The sequence below is a fragment of the Seriola dumerili genome, unplaced genomic scaffold (assembly GCF_002260705.1).
Source record: "Seriola dumerili isolate Sdu_G_001 unplaced genomic scaffold, Sdu_1.0 BDQW01000189.1, whole genome shotgun sequence".
Classification (NCBI taxonomy): domain Eukaryota; kingdom Metazoa; phylum Chordata; class Actinopteri; order Carangiformes; family Carangidae; genus Seriola; species Seriola dumerili.
In genome coordinates, this window is record NW_019174444.1 from 1594416 (window position 1) to 1622310 (window position 27895).

The 27895-nt window shown below is 41.5% G+C and overlaps 1 protein-coding gene across 2 annotated transcripts; it reads right to left on the bottom strand.

Moving 5' to 3' along the window:
* Positions 1-11293: 11293 nt before the first annotated feature.
* prrx1 (paired related homeobox 1) lies at positions 11294-27369 on the bottom strand. 2 transcript variants are annotated; one of them, XM_022753099.1, is made up of 5 exons: positions 27075-27369; positions 19964-20139; positions 16295-16476; positions 13115-13180; positions 11294-11426 (listed from the first exon to the last, which is right to left on the bottom strand). In XM_022753099.1, the coding sequence occupies exons 1-5, from the start codon at positions 27319-27321 to the stop codon at positions 11294-11296; spliced, it is 804 nt and encodes a 267-aa protein (XP_022608820.1). In that variant the 5' UTR covers positions 27322-27369. The 2 variants fall into 2 exon arrangements, with proteins under 2 accessions (XP_022608820.1, XP_022608821.1); XM_022753100.1 differs by lacking the exon at positions 13115-13180.
* Positions 27370-27895: the final 526 nt, after the last annotated feature.

Consider the following 27895-nt stretch of genomic DNA (forward strand, 5'->3'; position numbering starts at 1 on the left):
GCCTTTTGTAGTGGGTCAGAGTTGGGTTTTGTTGAACCACAGTGTTTTTCTCTCATTTTCTCTCTCCCTTCTGTCCCCACCTCATTTTCTCCCACTCCCATCATTCCTGCTGTCTCTGTAGATTTAATATGTTTGCAGGGCAGGCTGCCTGCCTTTGCTGAGAGGGAAAAGATCCTGCACAGCACAATAGTGCAACAACACACATAATGAGTGGAGAGGGGAAAATAAAGATGAAGAAGAGTCGTTCCTCAGGGGAAGTGAGGCGTCAGCAAGATTTCATGAGACCCGCTCAGGCTGATGATGAGTCAAAAGAAAAAGAAAAACAGAATTCCTCAGAATGAAAACTGCAGAGCGGAGGAGCGGGACGTCCAACAAAGAGATTTGGACGAGGTCTAATGATAATGTCGCTGGTCGAAATGTATTATCATGGCATTGTTTTAAATCAGATTCAACTTTCTCCTCTGCCAAGTTGGTCTCTGTCATGGAAACTTGAAGTCTTGTAATTACAGCAGATCAGAGCAGATGAAATTTGGAAACTGCTGTGTCAGAGCTTATTATGGATGCTTGGCTGAACTTGAAGCTTGGTTTAGTTTATCATGCTCTATGTGGACTGAAATCATCTGTGCTTTCCTGTGCTTGTGCAGCAGAGCATGAGCAGTGGCTGGATCACAGGACGGATCCACTCTAGAAGCCCAGAGTCACAGAGAACAGGGTGTAACTATACCAGTGAGGACACTGAGGTGATGTCTCTTGTCATTTTTCTATGAATTCTGGGATTTTAGCAAAGTGGGAGGAGTTTACTATTAAAAGCATACACATGGTGGGTATGATACAGGTTCATACGTTTCTATTTGATCAATTTTAATAACTAGATAAATCAAGTATTCAACTTCAATCAAGTTTGAATAAATCAGAACTAACTGGGAATTTTTTTTATTGATTCAAACTGAAACCACGCAGGTCAAACCTACACTAACATTTCATTGTGAAATTGAGGCGGTTCTGTTCATTCACAGTGACTTTGTTGCTTTATTTGAATAACTCAGAGAACTGTCACACGGGTGGTCCAGATCTGATGCCAGAGGCTGTGCAACCACTTGATATCACATGAACAAAGTTTTATACTCGTGTATGAAATACATAAATGCATTTTTTTAAACAGCAAAGGGCTTTACCTTTGTTCACATGATTTCCTTTTATGGTGTTAAATATACTGTTGTCATAATTATTCACTCAGCACGGCACATTATTTTACTCCATTTTGCATTAATGAAGAGCAATTGTCTAGTTTAGTGATCAGTCAATACAACATGTTTTTGATTAAGGGACACATCTATCTTCAAACTTGTCCTTCATTTTGATCTCAGCTACACACCTGTAAAGTTTCATGATTGTATCTTGCACAGTTGTGAACATCTGTCCACAGACAGACAGATGTACACCTGCCAAAGTTCTCAAAACCACCTCTGTGGTAGTTCCTGCAGTGGGTGTCTTGGGGACCACATTTTTCCATAATGACAAGTACACACACACACACACACACACACACACACACACACACACACACACACACACACACACACACACACACACACACACACACACACAGAGGGAGAGAGAGAGAGAGAGAGAGAGAGAGTCAAAATATCAGAAAAATAGTTCTTACACTCAGCTGAGATGGAAAAGTTGTTGTGACTTGGTGAATAAATGATGAAGCGCATGACTTTAACGTCACTGAAGAGACGAAAACATCAGATGTGTGTGGAGCGATGAGGAAACTGTCACCTTCCTCACATTAACACATGAAACAGCAGACAACACAATCCCCTGATTTGGGATTTAACTGGAGCGATTTTAATGGCGTCATCATCTCGTCGCGTCCTCTTCCCCTTCAATGGCACAGACTGGATGATTAGCTTCTCCAGCTGTTTATCTTGATGCACCAAACTCCTACAATTACATATGCATGGAAAATGCACAAAAATTTGCAGTTTTTTCTTTTGCCAGTTTTCCACTAATTTGGTCAAAACTTCCGCTTTATTTGGATGGAAACTTGACCAGCGACAACCAAAAGAAACTAAGAAAAATATGACAATGAAGAGTAGTTAACAATAGTTGCTTTTTGCCATCTGGGGGAGATGTCCATTGACTCTGACTCATGACCTCAGTATTTTTAAAATCCTGGCTACAGCCGTGGGTAAAAACTTCATCAAACAAATAAAAAAGTATCTAAGATCTCATGAGAATAAAGTTTCTTTTTGTATGTTAATCACAAATCTCCATTAATTCCACTACATGAGTCTCTAACACTGAACATGTCCACACACAGATGTGCTCACTAAATATATTCCAACCTGGCTCTGGCCGAGGCTCATTGCTCAGAAGTTATGAGAACAGATTCAGAAGTTGTGTCCCTAAGAAAAAAAAAAAAGAAAAACACTCCAATAGCTAATTATAGTGAAAACAGATTGTGTGTGTCTGTAGAAGTTGTGATGGTAGGAGGTGATTACTGGAACTGGGAAAACAAAGAAACAGAGCAGCGTCAGAGCCAGCTGTCTCAAAAATCTATTTCTCACTGGTGACTCACTGCCGCTAATCAGGTATTAGTTTAAACGCCGTTGTTAAATAAGGACGATGCAAACATTTCCTCTCGGCGTGGAGCACATCAGGCACCTGCCACTTACACTAAATGGATAATTGAGAAAAAAATAAACTGTGGGGTCCACTTGCTGCAGGCCAACTAGATCTGCAAGTTAGTGTGTATGTGTGTGCGTGTGTGTGTGTGTGTGTGTGTGTGTGTCTGTGTGAGAGAGAGAGAGAGAGGTCTCTTTTTCTTTTGGTTTGCTTGTGCGTGTGAATGAGAGAAAAAGAGTTGGAGGGGCGAGCGCACGCACAGCCACCAGTGGGGGAAAATTGAAGGCAGATTTTCCACGGCAGGCGTCGGCTCCAAATTGCTCTTTCTGGACGGGGGAATTTGCTCTGGCAAGAGATGTGACAATGATATTCATTTCAGAACTCGCCCCCATTTATACCGAGCTGAACACACACTCTCTCTCTCTTTCTCTCACTCACTCTCACACACACACACACACACACACACACACACACACAAACATACACACACATGCACACGCACGAGGCCCGGCTGAACCAAAACTATTACAGAAAACTCAAACTGCCTTCAAAGGAGAAAAAGAAACATTCCTCATAGCCTCAAGTTTAGGCACTGATCAAAAGGCACATGCATAAACTGTATCCCTCTTTTATACTCTCTCTCTCTCTCTCTCTCACACACACACACACACACACACACACGCATGCATACACTTCTGTATCCCCTGTTCGGACGTCTCCATTGCATGCTCGGACCTGTAACGTGCCCACATTGGGCCGATTTGATCCAAGCCCAGTGTCATGTTTCTCCAAATAATCATCTCCAACTGCTCGGTATGGAGTCCATTAAAGAAAAGTCCACTACAGATGACGGAGCAGGGTTTCCTCCTCTCCTCTCGGCCTCAGTCAGCAGCACAGAGGAACACGGGCTCAGTGAGGAGAAAAATGACAGAGATAAAGACACGCAAGCGTCATTTATCACAGGCAAAGCCCAGCAAAGAACCGCAGCTCCTCTCAGTTACAGAGCAGCAAGGTCAGGGGAGACTCTTGATGAACACGTCTGATTTGAATAGATTTAACTTATTACTTAACTAGAGCTGTGTGTCAAACCTCAGAAGTTTTGTATTCTGACTGAGATGTGAGTAACCTGCATCAAAGTTTTCTTTTCTTATTGTTTAACCAGATATTTACTGATTTAGTCCGAATTTTGCCAATTTTTTGACTAAGTTTGGCTTCTTCTCCGACACAAAGAAAGGGTTTCGTTGAAAAAACAGTTTGCATAAAGTTATGTTCAATCATCACAAGAAATTTCCTTCTCATCAAGTCAATTTTTGTCTGTAATTGACTCTATAAAACAGGGGTCCTCAACAGATGGCTTGTGAGCTACCGATAGCTCACCCTGCATTTAAGCGTGGCTCACCTAAAGGTTCAGAGAATATAGTTTGTACAAACATGGACGCATCGTTCAAACTTTAAGCAACACAACCTCACTCAGTGAATCTGCTCCCAGTGCAACTAAATCAAAAGCCCCCACCTCTTCAAAGTTAAATCATTATTTGTCAGTCAAATGAGTACATCAGATATGTTGTAGGCGACATACAGTGATAAAATAAACAGGAAATATGTTGCCATGGATACAATGAATTAAACTGTGGGCTACAAGTTGAACCATTTTGGGGTTTTTTTCTTGTTTTTTTTGTTTTTTTTGCCATGTTTGTTTACATTTTGGAAACTCAAGTGTAGTGAATTATCTATTTTAAGTTGCCGTTTGTTATGTGCCATTGGATGAACTGAAAACTATCACTGATCACTGACTGAGGAGCTTCTTTTTTCTCTGGTCTCTAATCAGATTCATGGAGGTTTATTCACAGTGATGTTTTCATGTCTGTGTGTTCAGGTCTGACTGAATCATGACTCAAATTTTTGTCTGATGTGAGTTTCAGATATTTTTGGTACAAAATGTTTGCCTGACGCCTGTATGTGTGTTGAGAGCTATATTTGCCAATACGGCTCTCCTTGTGAAAGGTTTATCTAGAGACATTTGGTTTGTTGAATTTCTGTTACTGGTTCTACTTTGAGTTAATGCTTGTAAGATTTAACCTGTATGTGTTAGTTTCTGTTTTGTGGTTTTCTGTTTCTACTTAGGTTTGTCATGTTCGTTGTTTTGGCCTGGGCTCTCCGTCAAGTTAAATTTATGCTTCACTTTCTGAGTAAATGACTCCTCAAGTTCCTCATCTAGTTTTATGTTACTCCCCTTTCCTCCTTAGACCAGTTTGGGTTTGTAACAGTCACTTTCCTCTCCCTGGTGGTCAGTAGCCTCTCCTGTGAGGACACTCCGTGTCCAGCAGAGGGAGTAAGAGTGCCTGTAAAGGTGACACACGGACACCAGAGACAGTCCTGGGTAAGCAAAAGTCATAGTTGTCCCTGAGGAAACATATTCTGATTATTAAACTGATTCCGGTTGCACTTTTTTAAATTTTTTTTTTACAATCTACTTCCTGTTGAAACTTCCTTTCACAGTCAGGTGGAGTCGGAGCCGTCGGGCAGGATGGGTCTGCAGCTGTGACCCTCGCTTCATGTCTTCAAAGTGAGCTGAAAGAGCCGGGGGTTTGGAGAGTGTATCACACACTCGACACCAGCTGACAGGTACATGGGATAGTGGGCACTTAGGCTCTGGTTATAATCTAACAGTCTGATAAAGCATTTTACTGCTTTTCGTGGGTCACGAAAGAGCTAGTTTTAAAGGCAGAAACCCGAATGCACTATAGGCCCCCGCTGGATGAATAATGTGATATTCCCTGCGGTCAGAAATGTCTGTGCTCTGGAGACATCTTACATATTTCCCAGGTCATACACGTGTTCTCCTGCGAGAGGCCGAACTTCCTGTAAGAGACGGACAGACTCCTCCAAACACTTAAAATAGTTCATGTACCATAAGGGAATATGAACTCTGGCGATGATTATATAGCGATGATGTCTGGGAGCTCACGTCATGTCACTCACCATAATTGTTGTTTTGATTGTTGCCCTGCTGGACCTCAGCGGGGCCCGGAGAATTAAAATCCCAACTCATCCCGGACCAGAACGGTCACAACAGACGTTTAAGCCGAGCCAGATGCTTTTTATCACACCATAATTAAGTTACATCCAGGACGAGACAAAAAAACTATCTTTGTCACTGCGTCACATGCAGCATGGGAAAATGCAGCATGTGACATTTAAGTTCGTACTCCCATCCTATACTTTTGAATCTTCACAACTGTCATTTGGAGTAAACTGCACAATGGGCTCAAAGAAACAAAAAGAAAAGAAAAGAAAAACAGAGCTTTCGGGCAACTTTCATCTAAATGCCAAATCATCCCAATCACCGAGAACACGGCAACATCACTTAAAATAGGTCAGGCGCTTTCATTTTTACTTCTAAATGAATTGGTTCAGATAAATCTGTGTTAACTGATGGCTTGATTCCAGCAAAACCCTGCGTTACACTTGACGGTAAAGCTTTTTGATGGTTAGTTATTTTAATTATTTTAGTATCTGCAGATGACGACAACATGGTGGTTTGGCAAAGGTCGTGGAAATGGCAAATAAACTGTTGTTAAAGGCTGGGGGGGAAAATATAGTGGCTACAATTTAAACCAGACGAGGAAGCCTACAGTCACAGCAGCAGCAGCTCTGTGAGGTTATAAAAAATACCAAACTGAAGATTTGGACAAAAGGAAAATCTGATGTGATGATTCTGTTAATTAAAGAGTCAGAAGATCACCAGAGATCACAAAAATCATGGTAATAAAATCAAAATTTGTTGGTGGTGCAGCAACTGATGAACGCCTACATTCCTAGCTGCTAACTCTGCTAAAAGAAAGAAACATTACAAACTCATCTCCTGGGTAAAAGTCAGACACGCTACATCACCAAACCTCCACACCCTTCAGGTCTTAGTCTGCTTGGCACAAACTAGTTCTTATAAGGCAAGTCGTCCAACCAAATGAAAAGGTTTTCTACCTGTCCTGCTGTCACATCCTCGTCCCGGCTGCGTCTCACTGCCTCCCTGATCCAACAACTTTCAAATCACCTTTCGCACTCAAAACAGTCAAAAAAACTGAGCGTGAAACACTGGCCACTTCTCAGCTACATGGCGGAGGGACAAGGGAGGGTCCATCAACGTATTTTTCAAACTTGTGGAAATGGTGGCCCGAGGAAGGAGCACTCCGTTGTTGGCACCGATGATCACATGAAACGAGGGGCCACACAGGAAAGTATAACGTTCAATCTCAAAGCAGCTGCTGGACATTTTCTTTGGTGACAATCACGGTCAAATGTTGCGACATGTCATTTTGATCTTGTTTCATCTGAGACGACACGACGTCAGTGAGTGCACAGTGTGCACAGTGTTCTACATGTCAGTGTCCGAATTAAGACACAGCATCTTTCCGTGGCTCTGAAGTCTCGTCATACGGCTTTGAGACAGTCATGGTGTTACCTTGACAACATTTTTTTTTTCCAGGAGCTTGAGAGTGAAATTCAAACCCCCACCCGCTTCCACACCTCCACCACACACCTGGCTAATCTCTGAGTGAAGTGGGTGTAATCGTTGGATCCACTGTTTCAGTTACTACACTGTCAGAAAGGTGGATTGAGACGCTGTTAGAGGATCAGACGAGCACTTTGTTTGAAACATATACGGAGGCCCTGAATTTCTGCCTCGCCACGTGCTATTGAACATCAGCACTGCACAAAAACGCGCTGCAAAAAACATCCGGTATGAATGTAATTCTGAGAGATTCTGCTTTCTGGCCCTCATACAAAAATAAGACCCAAGATGTGATAAAGCAGAGTTATCCTAAAGCAACTCATGGCCAAGTTGTTGGCGGCCCACATCCAACAGCGTAACAATACAGAGGCCAGATAATGCTTTCTCAGAACACTTCTTATTTTGAATCCAACAATCGAACATTCACGATTGAACTGAAAGCAAGGGAAGGTCAATTTTTCTTCTTTTTTTGTCTCCGACTCTCTTTCCTTTTAGTTCTTCCTGTTGCTAACCAGCTATTCATTTTGATACTCTAGTTTTTGCAATGAAATGTTTTAGCGCACACATCAGACTGAGATATCCTAAAGTTTACATGGTCTTCAAGTTCTAAGAGAATTTAATGACTTTTGAGGCCATTAAACCATTGTGAAATGGTTGTGTATACTTTTAAAAATAGTCCATGTTAATCAGAAAAAGCAACCTTCTTTTAATGAGGAAAAGCTGCCAGATTGTCTCGGTGCCTGAAGAGGAGAGAAAAAAAAAACAAAAAACAACACCCACTTGTTGGCGATGGGAGAACAGTACATATGGTCATCAACGTTAACCTTGAGATGGCAGATTGAAGTTAATTATGTTTCCTTTACAATCCAACAGAGGGTGTATTCGAGCCCGCATCTGTGTTTATGAAAAGTGTGTAATAATAGTGACTTAATCACACAAACAGTGCAACCTCTCAGTCAACTTGACTTTGCGTGGAAACTCCACATCTCGGGACATTCTTTTGGTTGTTCACCCAAACCACACACTGTTAACAGCTGTGCAGTATTTCACTCAGACTGCTCGGAGATTTTCTCTTTTTTCTCCGCCGAGCTCTTTTCCAAAACCACTCATTAATAAAGTATTTGTGATCATGTGGCACTGACAGCGAGACAAAGATCACTGCGGGCCGGGAGAGAGGGAGGGGCGGAGAGCGAAGGAAAGGGGGGTGGAAAGCAAAAGTTAAGAAAGAAAAAAACAAAGAGAGAAAAAGGGATGAAAGAGGAAGAAAAAAAAAAGGTGGATGTTTTAGGGGAGAAGGGTTAAGAAACGCTCTCTTTCCCGCTCTCTTGCACATACACACTCTGCACTCAGACTCCCCGCCCCTCCCTCACTCTTACTGTCTCCTCTGTAATGAGCTCCAGATGTGCTGCTGAGGATGGGGGTGGGTGGGTGAGGGCGAAGGGGGAGAAGGAGGAGCGGTGGTGGTGATGGTGATGGTGGTGGTGGGGGGGGCTGCCTTGTATGTCATGTGCTCAGGCGAGGAGAGGACGCTGTCCGAGGGGACGCTGTCAGCCTGATGGAGTGGCTGGCCAGGGCCTTGGGGGTTAAAAAGGGGAGGGGGAGGAGGAGGGTGTGTGTATATGTGTGTGTGTGTGTGTGTGGGGGGGGGGTCAAAAAGATCTCCACATCTGGAATCACTTCAGGTCAGCCCAGGCCCTGGCCGTGAAAGGTGAGACCGGGCGCCTGGCAGGGGAGAGGGGGACAGGGGTCTGACACTGGACATACCACAGTCAGGGATCAGCGATCAGCAAAACAACCACCAGCAGAAAATAAAACGGCTGCAAAGAAAACAGAAATATCCCTTTTTTTTTATGTGGCATACGAGTCAGGAAAACCCCTCCAGTCACATCAGTGAACCTCCTTGTTATCAAAGCTAACCCTCGCTCAGCTCACACACACAACTGAGGAAACTTAAAGAAGCCAAAGAAGCCCTTAAATCTTTCACTTAATTAAAAATGACAATACCGCGCTTCAAAAAAAAAAAAATGATGCTCTCTTACTAGTTAAAGTCCTACAATCAAAATAAACAAATTCATAACAGTAAAAGCATCTAAACTGGAGACAATGAAAGGATGAAAAGATTTTCCTGCTCTCAAGCAGATAGAGGATCACGAGCCAAATTCTCAGATTTCAGTCTCTTTCTAAAAGTCTTTACGAAAACTCAGAAACAGGAGTGACATCAAGCGACAACAAGGCTGATTATTACCGAGCAACATGGACATTTTATGTGCTTGTCGCATGTTGAATGTAAAAATCCGAATCTGACACTGTCAGGTCAGAATAGTCAAGTAAAAATACCACTATATCAAAGCCACACTGAACCACAAATTCCACTAAACAGGACGATAAAACACTGAATAACCAGAGAACAGCAGCAGCAGCAGCAGCAGAGAGACCAGAGCAAACAGCAAACTGTAAAGACAAAATGAATTTTGAATTCTTGCCGAATTTAGCAGAATATGAGAATATGTTATAGACACCATTTTAACAGTGTATATTATATTTACTATTGTCAGAGAAAAATGAAACTTGAGATTTTCTGAAGGGAGTTTGGTTTATGACAAAGAAGCAAAATCATTTTTCTTGTATATTTGTGAGTTGCCATCAGTAAACCTCTGTAAAAAAAAAAAAAAAAAAAAAACATTTCCTCAGCAATTTTTCCTTCACAAAAATCCAAACAGCACCATCAGCTGCGATTTCATACTTTTACGGCCCTCGTGCGCCGTGCGAGGACAACCGTCGACATGTGTTTGTTGACGGTGAGGGTTATGAGGGGCCAAGGAGAAGAAACACCTTGTGTGACAGCCGCGGGAGTGAAACGAGGCCCAGGGGCCCTCCATATTAAGGAGAGGATTTCCCTGCTCATAAATATCCTGTTTTTAAGATGAAAATTTCAGGTTGCGGTAATGAGAAAAAAAAAAAAAAAAGAAGAAGAAAAAAAAAAAAAGAAAACACACAAAGCAGGAGCAGCTTGAGGTTTCTCTGAAGGAGAATCTGTTCTCGAGTTGTAAATCTTCTCTTTTATGGGGCGTGCACGAGGTCCAAGATCATTTTGCTTTCCAAGGTCTGAACTATAAACATACTTATTTCTTATAGTTTTTGAAGCAGAGTTTAAGCCTGACTGGATTGTAGCAATCATATATTTTTTGTTATGATAAGTTACAAATCATCCAACCATAAAGATTCAGTCAGAGTTTGTTCGAGGACACAGTTGAAAAACTGGAGGAGTGCTCCAAAAAATTGGGAAACTATTATGGAGAACTATTTTTCCCCCTTTTTTTTTCTGAGATCTGGTGAAGTGGACACTTGCTTGAAATGCATTTTTATTAATATACAAGTTTTTATTCTGTTACAGATAAAGGATATCATAGGAAATAAGGAGAATCTACTGGTTTTGGATTCAGAAATACATTAGCCTCTCCTTTATATTGGACTATTACATGAAAATGAAAATGAAAATGCGTTGAAAATGTTTGCATGTCAGTGGTATAACATGAAAAGAAATGTGGAAAAAAACAAAACTATCTTTAAAAAAAAAAAAAAGTTGCATAAATGTGGAAGTCCTTGTCAGTTTTTTTGTTGATTTTAAAAAGGAAAAAAAAAGGAGTCGTTGATCCCAGTTTTGGTGTGTAATTTCATCCAACACCACATCCAAAACGGACAGAGGGAATTCCACGTAGTCCGTACATGAGTTTCCGTCGAGAACAAGATCTCTGATTTAAAAAAAAAAAAAAAGAAAAATATCTTTGAGGATCTCGCCCTCCATTTTCAGTCACAATCACAAATGTAAAACTATGCAGATATTCAGCTACAACATCCAGTCTAGATGTCTGTTTGTACAAAGAGTTTGATGATGCTCAGGACAGAAAAATAAGGCGACTTAGGGAAAAATCCTGACACCACTCTGCGTATAAATGTAGTAGTGCGCCATCAAGGCTGCTCCAGAAAGGAGAGGAGACGTCACGATCCAGGTTGCGTGAGATGACGCTCATCCCAGAGATGGTGTCCGACTGTGGAGAGGGGTGGGGGTGGGGGGGGGGTGGGGTCCAGCAGTAGAGAGGGTCCCCTCCCCTCCTGTGTGTGCGAGCCCCCAGGCCTCCCCTCCGCTCAGTTGACCGTGGGCACCTGGTTCAAGCTGTATTCCTTGGCTTTGAGCCGCAGGTTGGCGATGCTGTTGGCCATGTTCATTCCCTGGGACGTGTTGGTGTTGGAGCAGGTGGGCGGGTAGGTGGCCATGGCGCTGAGAGACAAGAGGAGGAGACAAGAGGCGAAAAGGTCACGTCACCTGTGGCTGACAGCGAGCTAAAGCTCAGCATGAGCTGCAGCTGTGGAAATATGGAGCTGAAAAGGTTGGACTGATCATGTGAAGAGATTTAAACTAAATCTGACGTAAAGACTCAGAAACCCAAAAAAAAAAAAAAAAACCCCCAAAGGAACTTCGCCAGTGTTTTTGCACCTTAACCTGATGGTAACATCAACGTTCTTCAGAACATGTAAGATTTGTGAATTACGAACATTTTAACTGCACAACTGGTGCTTAAAGCCAAAGCTGACTCAAGTCCTGCCTGGCAAACAATTTAGAGAAATGTCTCTTTTGTTGAAGTACTTTTTGTTTCTCGGATAAAAATATGTTTTTGAGTTTTTATCCAGAATCCCAGAGGAAACTATTCTTTTTGTCCAGTCTGCTTTGGAATGCTTTGGAATAACAATCCCTCCTTAAATCTGTTAATGAACAAACAAAGTTCATACTTTGCTGAGATGAGAGGCCAAGAAAGTCGTCGTCTGCTACCAAAGAGCCTCCAACTCAGCCTCTGTGGCAAATCTGGCAGCTCATCTGTGCTCATCTTGATATTTAGTCTTTTAAAACAGCCAATCCAAGAATGCATTAAGTCTCACAGTGGAGCTTTAATTACTTAGAAGAAATGCTAAGCTCACAATTAAAACGTTTTGACCTATATGCCATAACCTTGTTGCAGAAAAGTGAGCTGATGTTTGTTTCTGTTGTTACAGTGAAGTCCTCCTCTCTGTTCCTACGGATAAATGCACATCCACGTCCTTCGGAGCGAAAATGAAACAACGTGCGAACACTGCCCGCCCCTTTATCCTGCATGAATGTGACAAGATTGTCAACATAAAAAATAAAAAGAAAAAAAGTTGACAATGTTGTCACGTCTATGTAAGGAGACATCCCAGTGTGCTGGTGTTGTTTCATCTTTTTGTGCAGATTCAATTGAAAACACATTTGTCGGCCGGCTTGTTAACTTCTTTTTCTTTCCTCATCTTTATCAGTCGTGAGCGCAGACGGATTTAAACGGTCTGCACTACATTACCACAAACTGATAATGTGACTTTGATGAAAACAAAAGCAGAGGTAACCCTCTGATAAATTCTACATCTCAAGCATATTTTAATTATCGTTATCTACTGGTTTTACTGGACAGAAATAAATGAATGGAAACAACTGTCAGCTACAGGAATGGAAGAAGTTCTGAAACACTCATTTAACGCTTTTCAAAAGGCCAGGTCATGGTTCTCCAAGAGGAGCTGAATGGAGGGCAACTTGGACTTGGCTGTAGATACTTGAAGACTTCTTCAGGTCTAAAACTGAAGAAGTCTCTTAGATGAGAGGGGAAACGTCTTCAAGTCTCCACAACCAAGTCCAGTTCAACTCTTCTTGGATGCAAAAACACTGCAAAGATCCTTTAAAGACAACAACAGAGAACTCGCTGTATTTAAGTTAAAGTGCACAAATAACACAAAGACATTTGCAAAAGGCACAAAAAAAGGAAATCAGAAAACATCTTGACAATTCTAAAGAGAAATCAAGTAAGGATTTGGAAACAGTAAAGACTAAAATGTGCAAAAACAGCGGTATGCTCCTTTAAAGACAATAAGAAAAGAACTAGATGTAGTAAAGTGAAAGCGTACTTGTTCTCTGAGGGCAGCATTTTCTGTGGTACTCGCACTGGCCCCCCCTCCGGCATCGGATACCAGCTTTAGGATAATATACAGTGAAGTGTTAGCACCACATAGCATAATTCCTGCTTCACAGAAGATTTCCCTCGCTGCCCCGCGTCCGGCCAAGAAAGCTCAAGAGTTTGAGTCTGAGCCGCGGCCGCAGGCTTCGACATTTTATACTGAGTTTCATAACGGAGGATTACTGTAAATCATGACCAATGTAACCAGAGTCACAAAAAATGTTGCCCGGTAGAGCGCTGTCTCTCTGAGCAGCGTTCATTATCTGGTGTAGTGTAGCAGAGAGAGGTCACAGGGGTCAGCGGTGGATTTAATACGGTTTGTTTTCACATTATCACCTCGTCAGGAGGGTCATGAGATCTGTCCACGCCCCCCAACCCACCCACCCCCACGCTGGTCACGCTGGTCACGCTGGTCACGCTGACAGAGGAGAGCAGTGGGGGGGGGAAGTGTGTGTGTGTGTGTGTGTGGGGGGGGCTGTTTTGATTCAACACAATTAGTTTGGAGTTAGATACAGTGTGTGTGCACGGAGGACGGTTCTTTATGCTGAGAGGAAAAATGTCTGCAGGGAGGAGGACAGCAGAGACAGAGGAGGGAAAGGCAGTAACTTAACTATGTTCCTAATAGAATTTAAAATGATCATTATCAAATAATCAAATAATGCATCGATCATTTCTTTAAAGATTAAACAAATAGCAACAAGAACAAAATGAATTACAGAGAAGCATTTGAAATGATGTAAAACTTCTTTGTGAAAGTCTGAATTTGTAGATTAAATCTACTGTGGCCTCAAGTCTGACTTTACTCAGACTTACACTTTACTTTATAGGAAATCCTGAATTCTGGTGACCGTCAATCTTTAGATATTTTAATGATATATTTGTTGAAATTACAAGCCAATAGGCTACTATAATGCTACAATGCTATAAAGCCTGAAACAGTTTACTCTGCTGAGGCCTGAGCGTGTGATTTAGTGTTTTGCACTTTGTACGTGAGCGCAGCAGTTTGTGTTTAAACGTTAAATGAAGCATGACGCTTTTGTTGTTGTAAAAGTTGAACCAAAGCAACAGAAAGATACTGTAAAACCACAGCGGGAAGATTCACAAGCTTTTCAGTTCTTTACTTATCTAAAAACGGGTAACAGGAATCATTTGTTTCTCTTTGTCTTTGCTGAATACATTTTGTTAGTCTTTTAAAATGAAAATATTTTTTTAAAAATCATGTTATAATATTTCTTAAAAGTGTTTGCTTGTTAAGATTAGACAGAAAGGGAAAAGAGATCGTGCACAGCTGTTTGTCTGAAAGTCGCTTCACAGAGCGTCTGAAGGTTTTGACCAGACAACAGGACAACTTATCTCAGAAACCTAAATCTGAAATGTGAGCGGTGACTCCACCTGTCACATATGTAGTGGAATAAAAAGAACAAAAACTACCCTCTGAGCTGTAGTGGAGAAAGGTAAAAAGTCTCATAAATAAAATTCTGGTTCAGCTCATTACTCTGAACATGTGGTCTGGTTATACTGGAGTGAGATTAGCTAAGAGACAGAGCAGCAGCACCTTCAGAGAGAAGCTGAATTAACAGAGCGACGCCCCCTGAGCGTGTAGACCTCCAATAGTTAGAGGAGATCCACACTTTACCTACATTTAGGAAAACTCAGCATCTCAGGTACAAATCATGATCAAAATGTTTTTCTCCTCCTGGACTGAATTGCACAAATGAGTTGACTTCACCTGCACCTGAATTGGTTTTGATAGTTAGCTCTGACTCAGATTATTAAAGGATCAGTTTGTATTTATTCTATATTTTTCTTATTTTCAGCAAATCTCATGAAAAAACCAAAACCAACAGTGTGTTATTCCGTCTCTCAACACTTCCCTCCTCAGCTCCGAGCTGATTGGTTCCTACTGAAGATGGAAATTCATAAAAACAGTTCAAATATATTGTTTCATTAAAAAAACAAAAAAAAACAAAATAAAAGTAATTTCCTTACTGTAGTTTTATCAAATAAAGAGCAGGAAATAGTGCATTTGTTGGGGACTATTTTCAGCAGCGTATTAATCCACATCTGGTGCTTTAGTGCGTATTTGAGGCAGCAGGAAGGTGTGTGTGTGTGTGTGTGTTCATGGTACAACATGGTGCACGCACACGCACACACACACACACACACACACACACACACACACACACACACACACACACACACACACACACACACACACACACACACACACACACACACACAAGATTAGTTGGAGACATTGGCTCTGCACATGAGATTTGCTGATAATAAGGAAAATGGAGAATATCACTCCTGCACTCGTCGTCCTGTGTACTCGCTGTGTATAAATAAAGGTTGAGTGTATGAAAGGATTTCAATCAGATGGTCGTCCTCACACCGAGGTCTGACCCGGTCTGAGTCCAGGTGGATCACAGGAGATGAAGACGGGCAGAGGAACTATGAGGAGTATGTGCAGGTAGAGGAAGAGGAGGAAATGAAACAATAACAGAGAGCGGTGCCAGGGTCACCGTGCGTGTGTGTGTGTGTGTGTGTGTGTGTGTGTGTGTTATGGTGGTGTTAACACATGGTTATTGTGGTCTCAGCTTGTGCTTTTTCAACTGGATACACTTGAGTGATTTGATGTTCGGCCTCTTTCTTTTCTTCCTCCCCCTTTTACATGTTAACTCTCTTTCTTTCTTTCTTTCTTTCTTTCTTTCTTTCTTTCTTTCTTTCTTTCTTTCTTTCTGTTATTTATTTGCTAATGTCTTTCCCATCTGTCCTTCCTTTTCTACATTTCTTATTCTTTCTTCACTTCCTTCTTTTTCTGTCCCGTCTTTCTTCACTTCATTCCTTCTTTCTTTCTTCAGTCCCTTCTTCCCTTATTTCCTTCCTTCTTACTATCCTATCTACTCTTTCCCTGCCCTCTTTCCTGAGTCCTTTACTCCTCCTTCTCTTCTTCCCTTTCCTCTTTCTTCAAATGAAATAAAAAGTGGAGATATGAGGATTTTAGCCAGTGAAGCTAAACTCTAGTTCCTCCTCCACCACTGCGCTGCAGATCACCGGTGTTGTGCTGTGTGTTAATGAGGAGTGAACCTCAGGTTGTTGGGTGGTGGCGGGTGACAGCGGACTCTACCTGTAGGGGGCGGCGCTGCCCCAGGACAGGTAGTCGTTAGGGCGTGGCGCAGGGCGCGGTACAATCGGCTGCTCCACCGCCGTCACGTCTCCTGAGTAAGATTTGAGGAGCGAGGCGTTCTTGCTGGCCAGCATGGCGCGCTCGTTCCTGCGGAACTTAGCTCTCCGGTTCTGGAACCAAACCTGGAACCAAGGAGAGAACAACAGCATGAGCCACGTGACATCACAAACACCTCAGTCAACTCTTCTTTAGACAAGTCATCAAAGCTCTAAAGATACCAAATATGTTTGGTCAAAGTTGGGACAAAAGGTCTAAACTCATCTAGAATATTTAGATTTGATAGAAATAGAAGAACCAGCCCAGTATCATCAGGAGTTACGGTTTCTACTGGATGAATCAGCAGCGCACAGTTCACATCCAGAGCCAGTGAGACGTGTCCTTCATGTAGAGACAGTGAGGCTCCTTAACAATCAACACTAAGGTCCTCCACTGGAGCTTTCAGCCTCATCTCATCTCATTCATCATCCCGTGACGCATTACAAGAAACACTGACACTCTATCTAGCACCAGTTTGCTGACGAAGACTGTGCGAGACAGCTGAAAGCTCCTAAAAGTTAGTGGGCCTTGAATATGCAACACATGGTCCCAGAGTGTAGAATGAACTTCTCTGCTCACGTGCTCTCACATTCATAATTAAGGGTTTTATAACTTAACTTAAATTTCAAAAAACCCTTAATGACAATTTAAGAGGAATATGAGCCTTTAAATGTGGAGATTTAAGGCGGTCTGAGTGCATGGACTCATTTAAGGCTTTTTTTTGTTTGTTTGTTTTTGACTTTTGGATTGCATTTTTTTTTAACTAAGATGTAACTTTGTGTTATTATTGTTCATCACAATAATTAAAATACATCTAAAGTTGTTCTTTCATTATGTGGCAACCGATTTTTTTTACACTTTTGCAGTGTTGGTGACACAATGGGAACTCTAACTCTCTTCTTCTGTGGTGGAGTTGTGTGCGTGTGCATGCAGCAGTTACTGTTGGTTAAGCATGTGACACAGAATGTACAAGGAATCCTTAATATGGTGATGATCAGTAAAGACGTATTAGTGATGTGTACATCAAAACAACCCTCCACATGATAAGTACATAAAATAATATCAGTATTGGTATTGCTGATTGTTGCCGTGGTGATATTGCCTACCTTTAACACAAAACAACAGAACAGGCTGTGTTATCACACAGACTCAAACAGAAGGCGTCCTGCTCGTCAATTAAAGGAACAGAGGCCTTAAAAACCATTTAAACAAACGTTTTTTTTTCTAAATGATTCTCTAACCCTAATCAGCAGCACCTCCTGAGGGGAATGGGTGTGTGTGTGTGTGTGTGTGTGTGTGTGTGTGTGTGTGTGTGTGTGTGTGCGTGTGTGTGTTTAGGGGGGTGCTAATGTTGTTCCTTGCTGTTACATCGAATCCATTATTAGAAACGGTGAGCGCTCCTCACAGGGGCGCGCTGTCCGCTGACGCACAGCCTCAGGAATGGGCCCAAAGTCTCTTTTATCAAAGGATTTCTGCGTCGCTCTCTGCTACACATTAATCACAGATGTGCTGCCTCTCTCCCTCCATCACCATTTCCTCTTTCCCCTCGCACTCTGCCCACAGAACAAATACTTTCACTGCGTCGATTGAAGAGAGGGCAGAAAAATATACGACAAAAAAGGCATTATAGATACGTATTTATCTGCAGGAGGATGTACTCTATTGCTTCTCATGTCATATCATTGTTTAGTAAGATCTGTGCATTCAAAACTTTTTTCTTTGTTTATTAGTTGACAAGCTTTCGTCTAGTTTCAGTGTTTATCCAGAGCAACCAAGGGCATTTAGGGACCAGGGGTGACATGTTTTTCCTCCTATTCCTTCGGTTTCACAGTTTAACAGTTGAGTATCTGGTTAAATCTCTGGTTAACTGGTTAAATCTCCTTAAACAGCGTCTCTGTTCAGCTGCTATAATCTAGATGAGCGAAGTTCTGAGTCCATACAAATCCAGATACAGAAACTGCCTTCACTTCCTCCTCCTTCTTGCCCTGGGTTTTGTCTGTCAGGCTACAAGCTTGACGGGGCAGTAAAGTCGGGGCTTAAAAGACTACACCCACCCACTGCTGCATGTTTCTAAAAACAAAAAAAAAATCAATACATTTATCTATTTATTTATTCTATACCGAGCGAACCTGAAGAAGCGGCAGACGAAGCGTGTTGTAGGCTCTCATTAAAAGTCACAGTGAGGTCATCTCAGTGTGCAGTGGGTAACTTTGAGACGTTCCTGCGACCAACCACCACCTGATCGCTGATACTGGCTGTGCATGGGGAGTTTGGTTCACATTTAAATTTTGATTTTACAGGAGATGTTGATGTGATTAAATTTTTGTGTTGTAGAAAATCCAATAAACAAATTTGGGGAGAAAAAAATGTTTGGTAGCTAAAACATTTCTGCGGTTTTTATTTTATTTTAGTAATTATTTCATTTTATTTTTGTGGTTTATGGTTAAAGACGTAAAGACTCATTTAACTTCACTGAGGTTTCTCTCAGTGAAGTCTCTCAGTTGCTAATTTAACTAAAACTAAAGCAACGTCTCTTCTTCTTTTCTCTATCAGACTATTGCGCTATGATCAGTTAAACTGTGTTATGTAGTTTGCTAGATGTTAACACAACTGTATGTAGACCGAGAAAGTAGCATTCACTTTCTGTGTGTGTGTGTGTGTGTGTGTGTGAGAGAGAGAATGACACCAAACCCACACCCAATGCCACAGCTGCCAGTTTCACTAAGAAATATTCTGGTTGCATTAAAAATGTAAAATCCACATCATATTTGTCTGATTATATCTGCATGTGTGACATCCTCCATTTGGCCAACTCCGTCATCATCATCATCATCATCACCATCATCATCATCATGTGTAGCTCCTGCTCCGCTGCAGCCTCATGTGTTGCACACTTGCAGTTTATCACTGATCTGTAAACCGCTGAGGAAATTAGACGTCATTACATCCACTTTTCTGATCAGATCCAGTCCTCTGAGGACTCTACAAACTGCTCACAGACTCTATCAGTAAACTAATTATTCATGTGATCATGTGAGTGTGATATAAAGTTTCTGTAATGTGCTGACAAGTTCTTATCAGTCCAATTATGGAACGGCACAATATGAAATCTAAACACGCTAATAGCCCCTGATAACTACGAGCTATTAACTAAATCTGCGAGTGTAAGAGCAAACAGATGATGTGGAGACGTGGGGGGAGACCGGGCGCCCTGCTGTTTGTCCCTTACGTGTGACTGCATGTCTTCGTGTTTCTTATAAAACGTCCATCCAGTCACAGCCTGTTGCTGCTGCCCTCTGTCCAATATGCAAACAAAACATTTCAGGAATCATTTAATAACTCCCCCCCTTCCTTAAGAAGCTCCCGCAGGTTTCGCCAAAACTTCAAGAACCATTTTTGAGTGAGTTAGTTTCACAGCTTCTATCTTCTTTGATCAGGAGCTGAACCTGTCTGATAAATCACTGCTGCTGCAGGGAAAACCTCCAAACTTCAAGGAATCATGGCTGTGTCAAAATAAAAGTCTCTGGATGTGGTTTATATTCGACAGTCAGCTGTGACGCCCTTGTTTCGTACCTGGACTCTGGCCTCGGTGAGGTTGACCCGGCGGGCGAGGTCCTCCCTGACGAAGGCGTCGGGGTAGTGTGTCCTCTCGAACACTCTCTCCAGGGCCTGGAGCTGGCTGCTGTTGAAGGTGGTCCTGTTCCTGCGCTGCTTCCTCTTCTTTTTCTCCTCCGTGTTCATCTGTTCATCTGCAGGAGAAGAAGAAGAAGAAGAAGAAGATGAGGTAGGATGGGGGTTTAGGTAAGTGCTTAGGTTTCAGCTACAGACACGGAGGTATTTTCTTTGCTGGAGGGGCAAAACTAAAGCAAATAAGAGGTTTAAAGCTCCGTGTCGGACCACATCAAATTCTTAATAATAAATATTATTCATACCCGCACTCAAACAACAACAACTGTTCTGTCCTCAGACTTAACAACAGAGCTTTAAAATACACGAAACTGATGTTGACGATCGATCATTGTGAAGAATATTCATTTCTCAATCACAATCTAAAAAGCTGCGGAGCTGGTTTCCCTACAGCAGACTGATCACACATTCATAATTTTGATAATAATAATTCAGGTCTTCACTTGTATTAAGTTACATTAATTCTGCAGATGCTTTTGCCCACAGCATGCATGCGCACAGGAAGCCCGGAGACTGGGAGCAGCTGGGGAACCCTGCTCTCTCCCACCTGACCTGCAGCTGCTGCCCAGTGCTTTTATTTTGATATGTGACAACAGATTAAACTTTTGTACTTCAGCATAATGACAGTATTAATGCATCATTTCTACTTGAGCAAAAGGATCTGAACACAGTTTCTTACTCTGATCATTTGAAGATGATATCGCAGCTATGACTAAAGAGCGCTTCTACCGACATGCATCAAAACATATAAAGCGACCAGTCGACCTGTAGAGCGGCCGAGCAGCTAAGACGTGTACGACGGAAAACTACAACTTCAATGTTTGAACCCGGCCCGAGACTGTTGTCATCGTCATCCTCCCTCTCTCTCTCTCACTCTCTCTCTCCCACAGTTCCTGTCTCCCTCTCAACCCTCTATATGCACAAAGAACCACCATGATATACATTTCTTATAAAAAAGTATAAAAAATTGTTAAAATGTCCAAAAATATCTTTTCTCAAAAGGACCATTCACCCAAATTAAAAGGTAAGGTTGGAAAAAAGAGGCATTGCAATAATTCAGTTGTGGCATCTTTTTTCCAAAAACATTTCCGCAGTTACTCTGACACAGAGCTTCCCGAGGACTGTCACCAGAAACAGAGAGGGAAAAAGATGCTGCTGAATTTTGTCAATGTCATTTTTTGAAAGCTCCATTCACTTTCTTCGTTCTGGTGCGAAGGCAGAAACCTCAGAGACAGATAAATAAAACCAAAACAGAGCAGTTTAAAAGTTTCAAACATCAACTGACCCTTAAAAAAAAACAAACAAAAAAAAAACAAAACAATCATGGATTTGTACCATAGACAAATCACTTGCTCCTTGCTCCAACAGCCTGACTGACAAACAAGCAGACAAACGCACAAGTGAACAAGCAAACTAACAAAACTCCTCCTCCGCAGAGATAAATAAATAAATATATAATCCAGCTCGGCTCTGGAACACCGTCCAGCTCCGAGTGGCTGGATCAGTGCTGCTGCCACAAAATAACACTTTCATACAGGGAAAAAGAAGAAGGCGCTCATCCATGGTCCTGCCTAATCACACACACACACACACACACACACACACACACACAGATCTATATATACAATCTGTAGCTACACACATGCAGAGAAAGAGGAGAACTCTACATCATGTGTTGTGGTTCTTAACGAGACGTTCCCTCAGTTCAGAGGCAAATATTGCCCTTTTTTTTTTCTTCTTCACTTCAGTTTATATCACATCTGGAGTTATGAGTTAACATCTGGAGTTATGAGATTCTGATTCCTTTTTTTTGCCCTTAATCGCTGCAGCTCGACAACACAGTGACTTTTAGACACGTACGCACGATAACATTGCTGTTGTTCAGTTATTTATTTTGTTCGACTCAAGTGTTTTTTATTTGTATTCAGCGAAGTTGGTGCCAACCCTGAAAAACTCTCTTTAGAGTCGTTCTAATATTAACATTTTGTTAAAAAAACAGAATTTAAATGTTTTAATGTCACATTTGCTTCCGTTTGGATAAATGTGATCCACCTGAATTTATTTGCAGGTTGACTGTGTGTTATGGCGTCAGCTTGGGTCCGTGTGTGTGTGTGTGTGTGTGTGTGTATGTGAGTGACAGAGAGAGAGAATGTTTCTCTGTTTGGTTTAGTGTGAATATTTTCACAACGCATTGAAACTGATGATTCCCTCTTAAGTGAAAATGTAAAACAAAGTAGTTTCATTGCCGTATTGATATTTTTTGCTTTAAGGTTTTTCCAGAGCTTTCAATCCTATCTCATGGTCTTGAGGTTTGCTCAGTGAATCTAAATAATTAAAGATGTGATCTGAAAGCTAAGAGATATAAGAAATCTGCCTGAAAAAATTGGAGATATGAGGTTAATGTCAGGTGAAAACATTGTATCTACAACATTTGATTTCTTCTTTTTCATTTTTAATTTGTTGGATTTTCATTTCAACCTTAAAGATTCTTTACAGCGAGTTCTTCAACTTTTCACACATTTCACTGCTAATTCTTCACTTTAAATTACATTGTAAAATATGTTTTTTCCTTCATCAGAAAACACAGTAGAGACCTGACATGAAATAAAGAGAAAATGTCAGGTCAAACTCTGCAGGTCAGTGAACATGTATCCTACCACTGAAACGCTCCGAGGTAAAATTCTTACGGCTGAATTTTTAATAGAGTATATATAGGCTATATAAACTTTTATGGTATTAATACTTTTAAAAGATTATACTTTCTCCACACGCACAAACACACCCTGACAGTCATGTGTCATCGCTGACTCTCAACCAATCAGGAGACAGCTCAGAGTACATGAAATATAAACTCGATGGTTCCCAACTTTCCGGAAAAATAGAACAATATCCACTGGTGACCACTGACATTAGTTTATGTTTAAAAACGGTTTAGTTTTTGTGCAGTTTGACCAACAAATCATTTTTGATATTTTTTTAACTTGAAGGATTTTTACAGGAAAAAACAAAAAAAATGAGCATAACTTGGTGTGAAATGTTTCTCGCTCTATAGGAATTTAATCAGGACCCGTTTGCGAATCCAGAGCCACAGGTTGGAAACCATGGACTGGAGTTTTGATGCAAATTTTAATAATGTGGAAAGAATTTTCTAATATTCAACCTGAGTGAAATGATCTGTAACCTGATTTTAAATTGTGCAAATAAAAAAAAATAAAAATCTTACATTTGAAATTTTACATAAAAGTATTGGACCTTAACAATTTGAGTAAAAGTGTTCATTTTAGTTTCTTTAAGCCTCAAACTAAATCACTGATGAATTCGGGCTCCAGGTGCACCAGGTGTAAATACTGTGGAGGAGCTTAAAGAAGCTGCTTCACAATCTTTTTGGCCTTTGACCTTTAATTAAGATGAAACTTGCAGCCGCTTGCTGCCACTTTAACTGAAAAGCTTTTTTTTTTTTTTCTCCTCCGACTGATTCATCAGATTTTTATTATTATTATTTAACAAGAAAAAAAGAAACATATTTTCTTTCTTTTCTCCTGTGCTTATTTTGTCTGTTTGAAAATCACTAAATATTTTCAGGCTAAAAGAAAAAATAAACCAATTTTCAGCTTCTTCACAGCCCAGTTAATCATCATGTGACCTCTCAGATGTATCTCAGGACCCCTCTGTGGGCGACCCGAACCCCCCAGGGCTGAAAACCAACAGATTAAACTTTCTGTCTTCATGATATGTTTTTGCAAGTAACATGAAAATCTGCACAGTAATCAGTGACTCAGCTGTCAGAGAAGGGGAGAAGTAGTTCGGTCAATGTTGCATGTTCTTGTATTTCTTATAGATGATATGTGATTTGCTGCTTTGTGTCATTTAACAAATCACTTTGAGTTTATTTATTAATGTGTTAAATACAGAAAAACTGCATCTTGTCTGCATCTGAAATGTGTTTGAGGAAAAGAACCAAAACCTAAAACGTGTGTGTGTGTGTGTGTGTGTGTGTTAAACTGAGTTGAGGCCACTTTACATTGAGACGTGGTGTTTTTTTTTTTTGTTTTTTTTTTTTAAATATATCACATTCCTGCTGTTGTGGATGCAGGTTTATGAGGAAACACTTTAACCGGCTGAAACCATTTTTAGCACCAAAAACTCTCTCATCTGATTCTGACTTCCATCTCGTTTCCTCCCGGCTTCCCTCTGAGCTTCTCCCTCCACAGTTTGGGGCCTGAGCGGAGTTAAAGAAGCAGGCTGAAGTGAGGAGCTGTCGCGGAGACGGACGCAGTAAACTCCGGCTGTAAATGCTGATGGCAGCAGCACATGGCTAACCAGCGACCGCGCATAGTCCCCCCCCCCCCCCAAACCCTCCCTAAAAAAAAACAACTGGCGTTTTACAGGCTGGAGGTTAAAATGAAAATCATGACGCTGGTCATATAGTCCGCCTGTTTGTGACGTGACAACCGGAGAAAAGTGAAAACAACACGAAGACAGATCTGTGAAAATAGTTATTAAATAGTAAAAGAAATTAGTTAACGTAACTGAAATTACATTCAATCTGTTATTTAATATGATAATGAAAAAATATATTGAAAAAAACTGATTACAGAGTGCCAAAATGAATTAGACATGTCACGTGTCAAAATAAAAGTATTTAGGGATCAATACTTTAGAGATTTTTCTTTGTATCAATTAAATATTTTTTAATATTTTATTTTATACATTTATAGCCCACATATATATATATTAAATTAAATAGGCTATTTTATCATCTATATTATTCAAAAGACAGAAATGTGGCGCTGCAGGTCTGACTGGAGAAAAAATTGCGCGTGAAGTGCAGATTTAATTTTGTTTTTATAAAAAAAAAATACATTTAATAAAATCTTAAGGAATTTCTTAAAAAAAAAAAATAAATATCAATAGCAGCCTCAGATGAGATGGATTTATTTTCTGGATCCCGGTGCCATTTTTTTCTTGCACTTTCTTCCAAGTGGATAAAAATATCTAAATAAAATCCAAATCTCGTTTTGCCAAAGATAGACTTTAAAACCTCCGGACTGTGTTTATTTGAACGGCGGTGCAGAGCCTGAGCCTAGGCGGCGGTTTGGCCTCCGAAAGCTTTTAATTAAGCCTGCAGGGTGACATTTAAAACAGCAAATCAAAGCCATTCCCGCCACCTTCATCATCACCATCATCATCATCACCCTGCAGCTCCAAGTGTGGCCAACACGTGTGATTAGACTGATCTCATTAGTAGCAATCAGTGAAAGTCAATTAGTCCTCCTGCCAGAAGTAATTAAGGAGAGGAGTGGTTATTGATTCCTAAAACAATAACAGGTTTTTTACACAATAAAATGTCGTTTTATATATTTTAAATAAACAGGACCTGTAAAAATATATTTGTGCAACATAGAAAAAAAACAAAAAAAACATTAAAATGTCCTAAAATGTTCAGGCCAACTGTTGCCTTCACGTTTCTGTCAGTAAATCGGAAAAATAAAGCGCCGATTGTGTAAATTAGGAGTCAGCACTTTGTTTGTTGTTATTTCTGTCTGAATCTTTCATGAATGTGGAACAACACTGTAACGAACGCTTTCTTCGACATTGCGCAACAAAAGCCCGAAAAATCACCACAAATGTTTCTCCTCATCAAACCAATATTTGCTTTCTGAAGCCGTGCTGATGAATTCCGTCTGCTGCTTTTAAAGTCATCACACCACAAAATAAGAGCTGATGAGACGCTTGTTATTTGATTCCTTAATTGTTGGAGCGAGGACACGCGCGGTAATTATGACAAATGATTAGGCTCCGATATTCTGAAAGTGTTTGACAGGCCGAAAATAACCGTGAATTAACGACGTGACCTGGCCACTTCCTCCCGCATATTTCTCACACCCGCGGCTCCGATTTTTTTTTTTTTTTTTTTAGCTTTTTAAAAAAAAAAAAAAAAACACCCTTAAAACCCTAAAACTTAAAATAACAATAACACTCATTAAAGCCTATAACGTTTCTGTCAAGCTCTGCAAATGGCCCTTTGAGTAGAAGAAGAAGAAGAGGAGGAGGAGGAGGAGGAGGAGGAAGGAGGAGGAAGGAGGGAGCGTGTATTTACTCTCCCAACTGCGCGCAGGAGAGTGCGAGTGGCGGGTTTCATCCAAGTTATAGTCGAATTTCATGAACGCAACAGCACGCTTTAATACAACAGGTCTATAAGAAGGTTTACCTTCAGGGTGGACCATCAGCGGCCGCTCAGCGAGCAGCACCCGCCACTGAAGTCACCAGACTCCGGTTACATTGGCCTCATATTTGCGCACACACACGGAGGAACTCTGGTTGCTGAAAAACTGGCCTTTCTCATTATTCATGATAAACTACTACAAACTGTCATGCACGTGGCGCAGTCATCGCGTGACTCACTCTAAGTTTTTTTCAAAATAAAATTTTCCGGCCTATTTCGATTTTTCCTCTTTAATAATAATAATAAAAAAAGATCTAAAACCTCACGATTAAAAAAAGTGGCCTCATCTGGGTCAACAGTCATGAAAGAGATTTATTACCCCCGAGTTTGAGTGGCGAGGTTACTTCACTGACCATGTCCACCAACATCACCATACCTCACTGACATCAAAGTGTTAATGGTAAATTAATGGCCGTTTTGAGGGGGGAGGCCGTCGGGGATGATGCATTGCCAAAACTCACTAAAGGATTCCTTCCATGCGCGCTGCTTTTCTGCAGAGCCCCATTCATGCGCTCCGCACGCGGACACGCGCCAGGACATAATGAAAACAAATGAATTTAGTTTTTGTTTTTTTGTCATTAGAGCGACGGTTTGTGTGAAATGTAGTCTACGGTGTTTTCCACAGCTCGTGTGTTTTTCACATCTGCTCTAAAATGCACCGCGGAGGGATTTTAAGATTTTTTTAGTCACAGATTTAGAAGGTTTTTCCTGATCCTCCTCCGCTCAGTCCCAGTCTGGGTTCAAGCTCTTGCCGATTTGCTTTTAACTTACTCTCCTGCTGGGTCGTGTCGCTCCCGCTGGTCAGCCCCGGCGACTCCAGCATACTCCTCCCCGCCTCCCCGACACTCTCGTCCGCCTGGGTGCCGACCATTTCCCCGGCCTCTTCCAGATCCAACAGGTGGCTGACCGAGAAGTTCTTTTTGGCTTGCAGGTTGTCCAGGTTAGACGTGATCGGACTCTCCAGGCGGTTTGATATCGTCGCTTGCCTGTCCATTACATGTGCATAGCTAGAAGTCATGACGCAAGTGGGGAACAGCGGGAAAAAACGGAGCGGTGAGTAGAAGAGAAAAAAGAACAACAAGCGAGCCAAGTAGATCCGTGCATGCAGAACGCGCAGGCAGCGGTGTCCAGGAACCAGCCGGAGGGAGACTCGGGTCTTCCGAGCAGAAAGTGGGTCTGTTCAAAATCCAAATCAGCCGCGGAGGTTTCTCACACACAAACTTCAGCAAAGTTTTCTCCTCGCCTGCTTTTCCCGAACAAAAAAACCCCCAACTACAGCCAATCCATTTAGCGCAGCGCGTCAGCGGCAAACAAGAAGAAACGGCTTCTCTTTCTCCTGCGACGTTGACGGAGGTTTGTCAGAGAAGTTCCCCGAAGAAGTAGAAGAAGACGAAGAGCTCTCTTCCCACTCTGGTTGAGTCACATCTGAGCAGGAAGAGCTGCTGCTGCTGCTGCTGCTGATGATGATGACGACCAGATGCGCAAAGCTCCGTGTGTGCGCAAAGCTTGCTCAGCGGCAGCTAGGCGCGAGGAGGCAGGACGTTACCGCCGCGCCTCCAGGCTGCAGACTCTCTCTCTCTCTCTCTCTCTCT

What these genes read in the sequence shown, in the direction of transcription:
- prrx1 (XM_022753099.1), bottom strand. Translation starts at nt 27,321, where the DNA reads ATGACTTCTAGCTATGCACATGTAATGGACAGGCAAGCGACGATATCA. An exon ending in GGCAGCGCCGCCCCCTACAG is followed by an intron (nt 13,181 to 16,294) that starts GTAGAGTCCGCT and finishes ATTATCCTAAAG; the next exon opens with CTGGTATCCGATGCCGGAGG. An exon ending in ATGCTGCCCTCAGAGAACAA is followed by an intron (nt 11,427 to 13,114) that starts GTACGCTTTCAC and finishes CTTGTCTCTCAG; the next exon opens with CGCCATGGCCACCTACCCGC.